The sequence below is a fragment of the Schistosoma mansoni genome, chromosome 1, assembly GCF_000237925.1.
Source record: "Schistosoma mansoni strain Puerto Rico chromosome 1, complete genome".
NCBI classification, from domain to species: Eukaryota; Metazoa; Platyhelminthes; class Trematoda; order Strigeidida; family Schistosomatidae; genus Schistosoma; species Schistosoma mansoni.
Genome location: NC_031495.1, coordinates 39,095,315 through 39,111,729, shown reverse-complemented (window position 1 = coordinate 39,111,729; position 16,415 = coordinate 39,095,315). Strand labels below are relative to the sequence as shown.

Sequence of the window (16,415 nt, the reverse complement as noted above, 5' to 3'; positions counted from 1 at the left end):
CTTCTCTTGGAAACAGGTGTTAGGTTTTAGAATATGGGTTTCACGAGCTTCTAAAGTATGGAGTAAATAACGAGAACGAGTAGTAAACCATGATAGATTACAATGGATAACTTTAAAAGCTTTATTTAGGTCAAATCGCTGCCCTGTGTTAACCTACTTCACTGTAATCATCAATTATGTAAACAATTGTTGGCAACTAAATGATTCCAGAGATAATTTTTAAAGGATTAACATACATCTATGGTAAGATGATGATTATTTTTTCATGTGTGTTCAAGGAAACATCAAATAAATAGAACTTATGCAAATTTATCCTCCTGATAACTTAGAAATATTCTGACTGAACGCTTGAATCGGTTTCCTAAGCTCTTCTAATAATCCCGGGCTTAATCTACACGATAACTTGAACATGAGAGAAAAGATGCGAAATGCGGAAAGAACGCATTACTCCACGGGTATTTATGGTATCTCAGATGCCCTTGGGTTTCTGGAAGTTTCTGAGACCGTACTAAACATAGTAGTAGGATAGGTAACCATCCAGTCAGAAACGTGACTCCTCACTTGCTAGATGTTTCTGAAACACTTCTATCCAATGCTGATTAGATAAAATGTTTACCAGTGGTTTTAGGGTCCCTTTCGGTTTTTTCGAGGAATGCTCTGGATCTCCCCCAACACAAATAATTTGGTTAAACAAGTATATATATATATATATATATATATATATATATATATATATATATAATTTCATGGGTATCATATTAATAAATGACTGATCACCGAGTAGCGAACAATTTTAAGTATGCTCAATCCTTTTATCGATCAACTTGCACTGTGCCCACTAGGCTTAGTAAATCGACATCGTGTGAACTATGTTGAGCTGTTAAGTGGTCGAAGATAGTCGACGAGATACTCTGAAACTAGGTTTCGTGCTATTCGGCATTCATCAGCAAGGGCCACATGTAGTCTTGAGCGAATTTGACGCTCCTTGGTAGAACCAAACCCGTATCACACGGTCACACAGTCTATCACATGTAACTACTGAGTTATTCGGACTGTGACTGATCTCCCATAGAACTGAGATATTTACATTGATTGATTACCGAGTAGTGGACGACTTCACATTTGTCTAATCTTCACGGATGATCGAAACCTATCCACCAAGTTGTAGTGTGACAAATACGCATTGTTAACAAGTGCCAACTAGCACGAAACTTTGATAGGATATAGCTTCCTGAGGAATATATTCGACTATCTAACATCTATCTTATTATCAGAATGGCAACAATTATTTGCTTAAAAAAAAGGGTGCTAACCGAAATAACCACGAATGTTATTCAGTAGTAACGTTTAGAAAACAATCACTTATTCTTGATGACCAGTTTAGAATTTAAGCGTACATATACATATAGACATGTATAAGAGATAATGAATACCATTCCAGTAATTAATTATGCTACTTGTCACATGTTATAGCGGATTAATTTGGGAATTATCTACTAAAGAAATTTGTCATAGTGTGGACATAATAACAAAATTCAAACAAATTGATACATGGGTTTAAGGGTTAACGATGGGAAGCATACTGGGGTTATGGACACGAATGAATCATAGTTTTTTATGCGATTTGAATTCATGACCCTGTAGAGGATTAGACAATGGTCGGTCAATCACGGGATTCCTTCTTCCACCTAACCATCAATGGCATTCTGGGAACATCTATGTAAGAACTACGTGGTTGGCTTTATAAATGTAAAGCATCGTTGTGAGATTGAGAGGAATCCGTGTCTGTACCCATTTTTATGGTGAAACATTAAATATAGTTGAAAAGTTCGTGTATATACGTAGTGTGTGTTAGTAGTGGTGTCGAAGATGAAATGGAGTGAAATCTAGTGTTATAAGACATTCTGGGGTATCCTAAGAGTTATCATGATGACAGTCTGTATGTAAAAGTTTGGATTTACAACTCATCGGTTACAGCAGTTCTACTTTATGTTAATGAGACTTACACTATCTGAGCTCGGAATGTCCAGGGATTCCCAATGATTGGTCACATCAGACAGCAAAGCCATAGTCAGGTTAATCGAATTTTATCCCAGTTGCTCCCACATTGCTTATTAGTTACCGAGGAGAGATTCCATAAATGAAAGAATGCATTTTGGGTTTTACTTCAGAATGAACAGTATCACCCAACGAGTAAAATACTTTTACATTTATTTATTAACTATATTATCATTTTTTTCACAATATCTTCATTTCATTTGTGTGAGGCCCTTCTTTGAAACTATACTGTACCATAACTCATGTAGTTTCAATGAGTAAATAAATAACATATTGATAACTAAACCTACCTGAAACAATACCGTTTTCAACTGATTCTCCACCGTCATGTGATGACCCAGAGGTAGGTACAGATGTAGCATCTTCTGGTTTAACTTCATCCAGTTTACTCGGTACCAATGTTGCTACTGAGGTACTACCGATTTCATCGGATTTTAAACTGGATAATTTCAATGTTGATGCATTTGAACATACACCAACTGCGTTAGCACCGCCCAATTTACGACGACCACGACCACGTAGACGTCCATTGACAACTTGACTTGAATTCCATAGACCAACAACATCCACATTATTTCCATTATTGTTGGTAGAGTTATTGTTATTATTATCATTATTATTGTTAACAGATGTTTTACCACCAAAGAAATTTCTTTGAATTTTAAAAAAATCTTTACCATGAATACGTAAAGCATGTGCAAATAAACGAACTTGATCTGTTGTCCAATGCCTAGGTGTATCCTAAGTAGAAAAAGAATTGGTAATAATAGCAATACTACGTCAATAGATCAATGTAACACTTATGATTTTAGAACCAAATCACTTCACCTAAATAAATATCCTTTAATGAATCATGAATTGTTGAAACTTGAATTTATACAGGTAACATAGATTTGATTATATTAAGAGCTGAAGATGTATTTTAAACTTGCTTATTTATTTAAACACATAAACATTGATACAAAGCGGCCTTCTCGTGGCGCGGGGTTTTTTTTACGAAATTGAGAGGACGAAAAGCGAATTCCACAGATTTACCCGTCCAGTGGACACGGAAAATAAACCTAGGGGAGTTTGAAAACCCTCATTCCAAACCAATGGTGCACATGGGCTGACTCCAGTATCCTGAGGGAACAAATGGCGTATGAATCAATCGTTGGTCACAAGCTACCACGGGACTGCATCTCCTCACGATGCTCCACTACCTTGTGGATCAGACCTTTAGGTCGAAGACTCTGGGTGTGTCTCCCTAAGGAAGCCAGTTGCTTCGGTCTGGGCACCCGGCCAGTATCATGGCCCTCACACAAATAAATGAAATGAAAATTTTTGTGTGGCGCATATTTATCTGGTGCCCCTTTGTACCAATATTTATGTGTTTAAATAAATAAATAAAAACAAGGAGGTACCAAATAGATATGCGCCACACAAATCCTTCAACTTGTGTAAGGGCTGGGATACTTTCCGGGTGTCAAATGCATGACAATGTGCATAACTGTAATTAAAAACTTCACTTAATTGAGTATACAGAGATGATTTAATGATATAGATATTCAATAGAATTTTAAAATATAGAGGTCAAGCGCTCGCGCGCGAGATCGAAGGTCCTGGGTTCGAATTCCGCGAGAGGGATCGTGGATGAGCACTGTTGAGGAGTCCCATAATAGGACGAAACGGCCGTCCAGTGCTTCCAGGTTTTCCATGGTGATCTAGCTTTAATTGGCTCATGAACTCAACCACTAAATTACTACAATCTCCACAAAAACCCCCCTTCTGATAATAATTTTAAATAGTTTCGGCAATCTTATAAATGATCCCGATGAATTTTATAAATACCAATCGAGGAATAAAGTAATCAATGGAACAATCTAGTTTATACAACTTTTCTCCAGAACTATGATTGTATGGAGTTAAATGAATTTAATGAGACAATAGATATTTAATCACTGATATTCTCGAATTGTTAGTTGTTTGTTTAAACAACTAAAAAATGTCAATAAAAAGGTTTTCGAATTCTCTTTAACTAAAACAATCTTTCTCTTATATATCACCACCACTAAATTAACTACTTCTATGAATTCAGTGTTCATCTTGTTGTGCTAACGAGGTATGGCTACTTGGACCGATGTACATATGTGCCTGATCCTACGTTGTAGTTGACTGACTGACTGAAAACAATGAGGATCACGTTGTATGTAATATATAACTATACATACCATACTATCACCCCCATCCCACAAAAGAACACCGTATTAAATGAACTACCTGAAAGGTGAAACCATCATAACAACAAAAAGAAAGAATCAGACCATAGATTATTAGCCTTGAAATGTGTACCCAACTGTTTTGCATCATTTCAATTGGTTAAATATTGAATAAGAAATATACACGTATAATAACCCTGTTATAACGTAGCTATTTAAAAACCTTTCTTTCCATAAATATATTAATACAAATTTCCAGTGTCGTTTAAATGCTTTAAGTTAAGCAAAGTCATAATCAAGTAATAGTTACAGGTAGTCGACAGGAAACCCTGAACCTAGGTTCCGTACAATTTGGCACTCATCAAAAGGATGTGTCCGTAATCTTGAGGAAACTGATGCTCTCTGGCGGACTCGATCCCGTGTCACCCAGATTGACAGGCAAAGATGTTACCACGAGTGACCTCCTAAAGGACTAATATCCATTTACAATTGATTGGTCACTGAGTAGTGACTAATATTATGTACGTCAAATCCTTCTTAGTGCTGATCGATTTCTATCAATCTGTCAAGGAGCATCATTTACCTCAGGATTACAGATACATCTTGTTGATAAGTACCAGGTAACACGAAAACTAGGTCAAGCAGGTTTTCTCACCCATCACCTCCAACCATCACCTTACATCTCAACATAGTGCACGCGACGTGGGTTTACTTCAACTAGTGGTCACATCACAATTGGATCGATACGATCCGACCAATACTAAGAATGACTTGACATGCATAACATTGATCAGTAATCAATCAGCTGTAAATATTACGTTTACTGATTGTTTCTGTACAGAATAGAAAAAGGGTAGAGTACGTGTTAAATATTTTCAAATGATGTGAAGTTAGTTACAACCCAATAGGTAGTGACAACACCTCACTAGTTTAGCCTTGCGGAAAGCAGAGAGAGTAATATTACTGTTCACTGATAATAACTAACATGAAACTAAAATAAAGACGAATGTGCACAAGATAACTGAGTTCGTAATTTCATCTCTCTAAATTATTCATAAACGAACTCATTTACCACGTACAAATACATGTTACATTGTTTGTTTATAAAGAAAGGTCAGTGGAGTTCAAATCAGTGACTTAGTGTCTAAGTATCAAATGTATTAACCATTTAGATGGAATGGTAGTATAGTGGTTATGGCTTTTAACGTTAAAATATAAAGTAACAGGCTTGAATGCCGCTCTAACTATTTCGATTTGAGCAACCAGATAGTATCACTAGCTCTTAACACTTAAATAAAGTGTAGCTTGAAGTAAAATGCACTAATCTGTACTTCGTTCGCTCCAAAAAAAGGATTATTGTTCTTGTAATGAGAATGAAAAAAAGGAAGAATTCCAATTGGCAAAACAACAAATTACCTTAGCTACAATAGGATTACATGATATCGCTTGTAGGGCATTTCTTAACGAATAATTACACTTATGTAATGTATCATAAGCGTGTTGTGTTGTTGCAGCTAAATTAGCCAATACTAGACCATTTTCAGCTGATGCTAAATCATCATCAGCTCCACCAAATCCAAAAAATGCCACCATTGATCGTACAGCATCTAAATAATTCTTTAATGGTTCATCAGAAAGCATAGAATTGAAATCAGTGCTGATATTATTTGATACATTAGTAAAATTATCATTGATATCATTAAGATGAATGTTATTATGATTATAAGCAGTTGTATTTGAAACATCAAATTTCTCAGATGTACCAGACAGAGCAGAGGACAGACCACCAGGACTCCATACAAGTACTTCTTTAGATTGTGATTGTTGTTGACGCCGCCTTAAGCGACGATGTCGTTTTTTCCGATGATGACGTAATTGTTTTCTATAATATGAATGATACTTTTTATGATGAGAACAATCAGTAGTAGTTATAGTATTTAAAGAATCTTTAAAATCATTTGCATTCTCTAATTTTGGCGGTAAATTTAACAGTGGTATGGAATTTTGTATATCCGTTTGTTGTTGAACATCCATTTCAACATTGTTCTCTTCAGAATTTTTTGTATCTTCTGACAAATTTGGTATAGTATCTATTTCACAAGTGACATGATTATTACTACTAATAAGGTTGTCATCAGACGATGGTTTTAATGTTTTATTATTATTCAACATTGAAATGGTAGGAGAATCAGTGTCAGGATTGGAAATATTCAAAGTGTCATTGGTCATTAGCTGATTTGCCAAACTGTTATTATTATTATCACTGTCAGCAGTAGTAACTGACTTCATTGCTTTACACCGGTATTTACGACGATAATACGGTGACAATGAATGCGATTTTCTTAAACAACACTTTAGTGTATTAATATCTTGATCAGATTTGTATGATGTTTCTAATTTAATTTTTGATTTACGACTACGTCTGATTGGTCGAAAATTGCCTCGACTATGTCCAAAACGATACATAGCTGGTGGAAAATGACGAAATTCAGGCAATGAAGCTTGATAGGCTTGTCCGACCTAAAAGAGACAACAAGTGAAAACACGTAAAGAAATCAAATCATATCAGATAATGTTTCATAGTGTCACTCTGTTATAATCAACTTAGAGACTGGAACAAATGTGTATATGGCCCAAGTTCCCAAACTACATTAGCACAACAAGATGAAATTAACAAGATGCGTGGTAAAAGAGATTGGAATAATGTAGTAGGAATGGCAGTGAAAAATACTCAGTACTGAGGACAATAGCAAATGGTTTTTCCGAATACACTAATTAAATACTCAAACGAACGACATCAGACGTTGATAAAGTGATATATGAAAGATAATGTTAAACGGATTATCAAAGATTTATAACAGTCTTTGACACATGAGACCTTTTGGTCATGTATGGAGATTAGAAACATTTGATCATAGAAAAGACAAATGACGAAAACACGTTGAAATTGTCAGCTTGAATACAGTGGTCTTGAGTGCCGTTAGAGGTATGAGGGCGGTTTTCACTTCCCGGTTGACCACATTGTGAAAGGGTTCTTCTGGAGGTAACTGAAAAGGAAATTCGGTTAAAGTTGATCTAAGCCACCTGAGAAAGTGACCATAGTGAACAAAGAGCAACTGCTTGAGGTCGGTCACACACGACCTTTTTGTGAGTAATCTTCGTGTTAACTTCATACTTGTTGGGACCTTACCGCCGGAGACGGATATCTGTAGAATAAGGTGAGGTGTGGATTTTTAGGGTCGACCTTTTCTAGACCCACCCTTCCTTGTGGGAAGGCAGCATAGCTGTTATGCTCGTTGTCTGAGGGAAACAGTTTACTGCCGTCACACTTTGTACAGTCAGAAGTATGACTTTGCCTTCAGACCTTGAATTTGCTGCTTTTAGTCTTACCGCTCTTCAACCGACATACCTGGCAGAGTAAGACGTTGAGGAACGATCGTTCCAACCAGTATAGTCCGATAGGTTCATCACGATAAGCAAGTCCGGCCACTACGTCAAGGTAGCAGCAACAGTCGGGCGTCAGCTTGGAAATGGAATCAAACTGTCCAAAGGTAATATGTGTTCAAATAAATAAGAGTTTAAGGGACGGAGAAATTCGACTATCAGCCGATTTGCTTACTAGCGAAATCTTCGAAAAAAATTATTTCTGAAGACGTAGTCAAAATGATCTTTAGCTTACACAAAACTCACACGCCTAGTGGCTTATAATCGAGGGAGGTTATGGCCAAAATTTATGTAAAGATCCGCACATCTTGTCAACTACGAAGTACCATTGACCCAGTAGCTAATAAACATAATGAGTGCTTATCTTCGTGGATTTTGCTTGGTTTTTAGCTGATGGGACAGTAAATCAATTGATGTTAATAGGTATACCTATAGTAAATGAATGTATTTCTGTAAATAACTACATTGGTATTATATTATTACCGACAGAGGTTTGAACTGTTTTGTTGTTGATTTTCGGGATTGAATTTTAAACAATGTTTATTGGCTGTACATGCATCCTGTAAGGATTTCCTCAATACAATTACACTATTACAAGTTTTTAGAAAAAATATGTATTGCCGATCAGTGGATGTGTTGAAATTCGAAGTGAAAGATGCTAGGTCCCCGATATTAAGATACAAGTAAATCCAGCTGACGAGTTCCAAACAGGACCAAACGTATGTCCTGGATTTCACTACTAGTTACAATTCAGTTATTCGATAAAAATTCGTTGGTATTATTTTCGAGATTTCTTTGCAGTTTCCTTGGTAGTAACATTATCTTTGGTTCCATTGTATGTATAATCGACAGGTATAGAATATGTATCAATCATTTAATAGATTTTCGCAAAAACAAACTTATTGTGTTTGAAAAAGATCTTTACAGAAACTACAAATTAAGGGATAAAAACCATTTGTTTATTCGGACTAAGTTAAGGAGAATACACTTAACTGCACAAGACTACAAACACTTGGGATGGTGGAGAAGATTTGTAGCTTAGGTGGGTGATTCTAATGTAGGTTTGTTCTCTGAACTGGATGGTTTGGTCATGGAGCTTTCATCATCCTTCTTAACGACATCATCAGCACAAACTTCGGGTAGAAGTGAAGTGTTTGAATTTCTCCACATGTGGTTCACAGCTTGAGTATTGTTTAAGGTCAACAAGAACCAATCAACATGGAGGTGCACAGGACAAGCTGTGAACCACATGTGGAGAAATTTAAACACTTCACTTTTACCCAAAATTTGTGCTGATGATGTCGTTCAGAAGGACGATGAAAGATCCACGACCAAACCATCCAGCTCAGAGAACAAACCTACATCAGAAACTACAAACACTTGTATTTCATAATTTATATTGATGTATTGCAACATTCTATGCAAAGGTGAACACATAAACAAAAAAAATGTTTTCTTCACAAAAAAAGAAACCAAACCATCTAGTTCAGAGAACAAAACTCTACCAAAGAAAAAACAAAACCATATTCATTTATTAACATACTCGTATTTCTGCACGAATTTTTGACAAACGACGAGTTTCAGGATTATATGCAAATACATAGAAGAAACTATCATCTTCTTCTGGAGAAAATGTAGATAATGCAGTTTTTAAATCGGGTAAATAATTCACTTTACATATACCACGTAGTTGTTTAGCTGGTAAAGTTTCTTGAACTTCAGAGACAAATAATTCACGAGCAAATATCTATTAATAATAAATGGATAGAAGAACAAATTGACAGAAGAAATATTTGTGAGTATTATAACATATATAACATATACATATGCACCACACAAGTCACTTGATTTGTGTGTGGGCTATGATACTGACCGGGTACTCAGACCAAAGCAGGTGGTTTCCTTAGGGGGGCCACACTCCAAGCTTTGGACCTAGAGGTTTGATCCACAAGACAACGGAGCAACGTCAGGAAATGCAGTCCCATGGTGGTCGGTGACCAACAATAGGTTCATATGCCATTTGTTTCCTCAGGATCCTGGATCCCATGTGCACCACTGGTTTGGAATGAGGGTTTTCCATCTGCCCCTGATAATCCCATCGTGCCCATCAACCCGGTTAAAGCGCCGGACATTCGCTTCTTGTGCCCTCAATTTCGTAAAAAAACATCCGTGGTTTGAAAAGGCAAAGAGTAAGACTTGCTCTGGAGTGGCTGTATACACATGGCCATGTGAGAGCATTGGGGAGCCCTGTATAAGATACATAACATGAATGGAGCAAACATCATATTTTTTGTTCATGCCATATATCAGTGCGTTTTATTGTCGAATGCAATAAAACTGATAAATTGTGATAATCAACATTGCCTAAACACTGCGCACGCGATTGGTCAAGATATAGCATCAATTTATAAGGAATGAAAAATGTAGGATTGGTGGAAAATGTGATTTAAACTTCAAAGGGACGAATATATATATATAAGTGTACGGCTATATTTCGATTCAGATAGCCAGAAAAGCTTTCTTCTCACTCAAGTAACTTACTGTGCTCGGGTACAAAAAACTTACTAGTCTGAGTGGGTCATTAACTCAGTGAAATCTGTTCTGCTTAAACTTTTGAGTCACTCTTTTCCCAAAAGTGAATTTATTGTCATAAATTTTGTTTCAGAGCCGTTTAAGACCACTAATTATATCTGCTAACCACGTGTATATATGCATGCCTTCACAAAATGTTTACAATCTCTCCAGAGAATAATTACTGAACAACCCAAGAAGTACCATCACAGTGATTCGTATATTCTGAACTTTATCCTAGGCTCCTTGGAGGATCAAGAGGCGATCACTATGAAATCCATACATCAGATATGTTCATTGATGAAAAGCGATATTATATAAGCAAGAACGATTGTAAACATTTACGAATGTCCAGAGCCTCTAGGTTTCAATCTGTTGTCTGACTTAGATCGGTTCGTGATACCAATAAAATTCAACGATCTCAACAACCTCATACTGACAATTATCATGTGCTCATTAGTGACTAGATTTGAGAAAGAATTTTTCAGAGTTCTAATGGAAAGCCATAACTAGTGGAGTTCAAACCTGTAGGTTATGAGAAAGGTATCCACCGAAGGTAATCGAAGATGGTCATGCAATATTGTAGACTGATTCAACTTAGATTTGCAAACCACTGGATCTCAGCTCAGTATCCTATAAGTGTTAAGTGTTCATGCTCGTGATCTAAGACCCTGGTCGTGGTATTGTGGATGCGTACTATCTAGGAGTCCCTTAACGTCTGTCCAATACTTCCATTTTGCCAACGACTGAATAACTTACCACTCGCTGATCGCTTACAATTATCTAATAAAATTCTACTCTCATATATTTCTTATAGAGCAGTGGTTTGATGTTTAAAACATTCAACGTTTAATCACTAAGTCTTAGGTTCGAATTCCATTACACTCACTCAGATTTCAACAGTCGATTATTATAATTAACACTCATATACATAAAATGTGATTAGGTTACAGAGCTTAAGTATACAAATCTACACTTGATCAATGGAGTTACATCATCATCTTAATTAGCCTTCAAAAAAATAATAAAAATCATTAAATGAAAACTGAAATTTATGGAACAACACACATCCACTATCTATCTTTGCTTAGATTATTGTAAATAGATGCCGTAAAATAATGACAAAGACTTTTGGAGAGAAAAAAAAAAGTCATATCACCTTATAAGGCATTCCTACTATCATCTAACATCTTTCTTTACTCTATGACTGATTATCCCCCTAATTCTCATAGTTATAAAACAAGGAAAACCTATTTGATTTTGTTACATCGAACAGTATCCATGTAAGTGTGTGTGTGTGTCTATGTAAAGATATATAGACACATCTATCATTGTCTATCTATCTCACCCGATTATTCCAAAAAAAACACGAAAAAAATGAAGAGATGAAAATTGTTAACGGTCCATTCAAATAAAAAAAAATCTTCCAGTCAGTTGGTTTGCTGTTTCCATACAACAGCAACACCAAAAAAATGTGTATCATAATAGTGATATTAATGATAGTAGCAATGAGACTACTACTACTACTACTAGACTAGTCAATAATGATTAAAAAAAAACAAGACAAAATCAAATCAAATAAAACACAAAGATTAGGGCAAACAAACCAGAGAGAGAGAGATAGGGAAAGATGCGCATCACACACGCGCGCACATCACTTTCGATTTATGCAAAGATGATGAACAGACGGATAGATGGACAGCATGATAATGACACATCGATTGAAAACAGACGATTTTATAGACACATCACTCTCTCTCCCTCCCTCTCTTCGAATGTATGTGCATACATATGCATGATGTAAATTGTATACACCTGCATACGCACACACACATATATCTATCTATATATATATATATTAAAACTAAGTGCGTGCGTGGTGGTGATATATGTGTGATATAAAGATGAAAATTTAAAATTAAAAAAAAGAAAAAAACAAAAAAAAATTTTAAAAAAAAAAGAATCATTGATCAATCTTCTTTGCTTACATCACGGATTAATTTATTATTATTTGATTGAATTGGATAATAATTATCACGATCAGGTAAACCTTGTTTTGATATTTCCGGTATATCATGTGTACGATAAAAACATTTAATAAATATTGAAAATTTATCACGTCTAGATACTTTAATTTCTTCAATTAAACCAATTGTATAATAATCAAAATCTGGTTCTTCATAATAAACAAAATCACCTATAATTTAAAAATAAAAAAAAATAGAGATAATTCTTTACTTTAAAGGATAATTGTAATCATATATTAATTTATGTCGGTCAGTTAGTTACAATGTAGGCCCGAGCACTTATATGCATCGGTCCGGAGTTGCAATACCTCACTCATTAGCACAACAAGATGTATATTGAATTCATCATCATCAGTGCTTGTTAGTCCTCGAGGAGGAGCATAGGCCGCACACTAGCATTCTCCATCCAACTCCGCCTGTAGCTCTTCTAAAGTTATTGCCGGTCTCAAGCCCGGGTAAAGGAGGAGGGTTAGGCATGGGGTTAGTGACCCTATCCCGTAGAAAAACTAACTCGCTAAAAAAAAACGCTAACCAGTCAGTCAGCTACAACGTAGGACCAGGCACATTTATGCATCGGTTCAAGTTGCTATACCTAACTCAGTAGCGCAACAAGAATACCGAATTCATAGAAATAGGTAATTTAATGGTGGTAATATATAAAAGAAAGATTGTATATAAGGATATAGTATAGGAAGAAAGACAGATATGAAGCAATTTTAATCTCATAGTTTAAAGGAAGATAAAGAGTGTATACTGTTGTGTCCCGATAACAATAGTGAATGGTAACTTTGGCATCCATTTATGGACCAGTATTATGTATATATTTTTTAATCGTATAATTGCTAAATAACTAAACTATTCATACTCATGTTCCCCTAATTATAAGCTTTATTTTGAGCTATAGACTATTATTGTACGATTTACCATTCTTGAGTTATCCCTAGTCTAATAATTGCTGCCTCTTACATTCACAGCCACATTTGGCTAAATTTTGTACAACTGTTATTTTCTACTTTATGGTACGATGTGGTCAGTCTGTTTGGTATATAAACTCAGTATGTTTGAAATACAATGATTCATACCACATAGGCTGTTCTGGACTTAACTGGCTGGGCTAGGCAGAAGCAGGACCGATAGTACTCTAGACGGCTTGTACGGTTTTCGTGTGCCACTGTTCCAATCGATAATTCACTGCTCTCTGATTGGCGGTCTTATCACATCACACATTAACTAGGGCATCCACTCGGCCACAAGATATAACATATACACTATTGGTTACGATAGTCACACGGACTCCAACCAAGTAGTCTCCATCTACCAACATGGCTCAGACTAGAAGTTGGTGACTTCAAGCACTGATGCCACATTTTGGTTTGGCCGCCCCTAACTTCCCTTCAACCATCTCCAACACTAATCAGCATTGCGCATCGTGGAAGTCGGTGGTCGTGCATGCGTAACACGTGGCCCAACCATCTCAGTCGATGAACATTCACAATCTTATCTACTGACTTACCATCATTCCCTAATACCCTGTGTCTAACCTCACTATTACTTACCCGTTGATCCCAGAAGATGCGAGCAATATATAGGGTAGATGATGGGTTAAGTATATGTATTACATGAAGATATGTTAACTCACTGATGAGTACAAAAGAAAAAAAATAGTATCAAGGATTTGATACCACTTAATAGATGATGGAATTTTGTTTTATATCTGGATCCTATTTACAATCGAAAAAACACTATTTCTTGATGAATTATTTTAAGAAATTTTTTATCAATTAGTAGTCGGTATATAAAATTGTAAAGTAAAATGTTATGTAATAGTAGTTTAATGCATTCATAAAGATATGATATGTGATCCTACCCCCCCCCAAATAATAATAATTATCATTATATTCACACGTTCTATGCTCTAAGTCAACCTAGTGACCGCATTGAATTGATACTCAGTATTAAGATTATACTGAATTAATATTGAATAAATAATTGGAATATTATGAAAAATTACAAATTCTTTTGGATAATATAAACATAAATGATTATCATAGAGATAAAATAAGATGATGTAAATGAAATTTCAATTTTAAGCAATCACTATTAAAATTTATAATCTGTTGTTATATCTCCAACTTAAACTTTTGGTATGCAGCGTATAACTTGAGCACTCGAACGCTAGAACCTTCCCTAGTCGCAAAATGAGAAGACAGAAGACAAATGGAAGGAATGTTCCCGACTGTAACTGCTACCTTGACGTAGTGGTTGGGCTTGCCTATCGTGATGACCTAACCGAGCTATATTGGCTGGAACGTGTGTTCCTGTAGGTTTTACTATACCAGGAAGGTCGATTGGAGTTCGGTAAAACTAAAAGCAGCAATTCAAGGTCTGAGGGAGAGGTCGTACTGCTGACTGTAGAGGGGTGTGACAGCAGTAAGGTGTTTCCCTCAGATAACCAGCATCTGAAGCGATGCTGCCTTGTCACAAGGAAGGAAGGGGTTAGAAAAGGTCAACCCTGAAAATGTCACGCCTCACCTTACCTTATGGATTTCCGTCTCCGGTAAGGCCTTTTGAAGAACGGAGCTAACACTTCAAAAATACCCCACAAAAAGGCCATGCGTGACCGGCCTCAAGCAGTTGTCCCTTGGACTCTGCGTTCACGCTCCCAGGTCGTTAAGACCAACATTAATCCAACTTCCTTTGCAGGTTCCTCAAGAAATACTCTTCCACGGTATGTGCAGCCGGGAAGTGATATAAGCCCTCATACCCGTAACAGCACACGAGACTGACTGAAAGGAATGTTATTCCAAACAGTGTCAGTTATGGTACAAAACTGTCAGGTATTTATAGTTTTTAGTAAAAACGAAATCAACATTATAGTTATCCAATCCGCACACAGGGGGTTATTAGCTACACGTAGTGATTCTGGAATATTCTTCCAAAAGCTGATTGGATGGAATATGTTCGGCTCCTTCCGTCCTTACAACTGTAATCTCTATTAGTGTTTTTATACAGTCAAAATAGTGGCAATTATGTGAATTCGAAACAATTTTAAGTTATACTGGGATTGTGATCTTTGAACTAGATAGTTTGATTAAGAAGCTTCTTTTTGGAGTACGTGCTAACTATATTATTCATATGTCCAATGAAACTTTAACATACAAACCATTCACAATAGAAGTAATTTGTTAGATATAACTATTAAAAACAATCTTAGCAACTGATAGAAAACGAACAAAAAAGCCATGTGCCAAAAATTAAAAAGGTAATACATTCAAGAACTATATAACATACTTAAAATAACATTACAGGAAATAGGGACCTAGACAAAAAACAAACCTGTGTGATATTCAGTACCGGAAATAATGCATGAAGGGACATGATCATCTGAAGTTCCATCATTATTATTATTATTGTTTGCATTATTAGTGTTGCTAGGTCTGCCTTTACCACGTTTACTGCGTCGTAAGGCAGGTTCCAAATCTTCAGTGATTGTTTCAACTGGCCGTTGTTCAGTTGTTACATTATCAGTCCGACAAGTATCGTTATTATTATTGTTTTGACTTGTAGATGAATTTATTTTAGAACCCTGACTGGGCAAAATATCAGGACATTTTGCCGATGGATTATCTGATTTCTCCATAGTACATGAATGAACAGTATCACTTTTTAGTGACAAAGAGATGTCTTCCATTTTGAAATTACTAGCATTGGTAAGATGATAAATGAGTGACAGAGCCAGACACACTCAATCACATATAATGAAGAGTAAATATCTAAAAATGAAAGGAAAATCTCACTTATTCAGTGATTATATTTTTAAAAAACCAACTCATTTTCCAGGTACCTGTATACGAGCTACACTAAGCTAAATGCATAATGATACCACTCGGTTGCCAATCCGAAATAGATCTGGCAGGATCCGAACATGGGACTTAGTGGGTGAGTCAAACGCCTTAATCACCACACCACTGCTCCACTAGTGGTTAATTTAAAATATTACCAAGAATGTAGTGAGGTATGTAGTTGCAACAGAAAATCTTTTAGGATAACAACTCGGTAGTATTGTACATCTCCGACTGCGTCCAAAAGTTTACCAGCATGGTTCAAATAAAAGAAC

General features: G+C 36.0%; 1 protein-coding gene across 1 annotated transcript in view; it reads right to left on the bottom strand.

The window, feature by feature from the left end:
- Nucleotides 1-15,989, bottom strand: part of Smp_170540 (hypothetical protein) — a gene marked incomplete at its 5' end in the record, with an annotated part of 51,577 nt that extends 35,588 nt beyond the window's left edge. The window contains 5 exons of the mRNA XM_018794359.1: nt 2,349-2,799; nt 5,673-6,776; nt 9,244-9,447; nt 12,260-12,468; nt 15,635-15,989. Coding sequence (XP_018648780.1) covers nt 2,349-2,799; nt 5,673-6,776; nt 9,244-9,447; nt 12,260-12,468; nt 15,635-15,989 — 2,323 coding nt within the window. The remainder of the gene's footprint in view (nt 1-2,348; nt 2,800-5,672; nt 6,777-9,243; nt 9,448-12,259; nt 12,469-15,634) is intronic.
- Nucleotides 15,990-16,415: the final 426 nt, after the last annotated feature.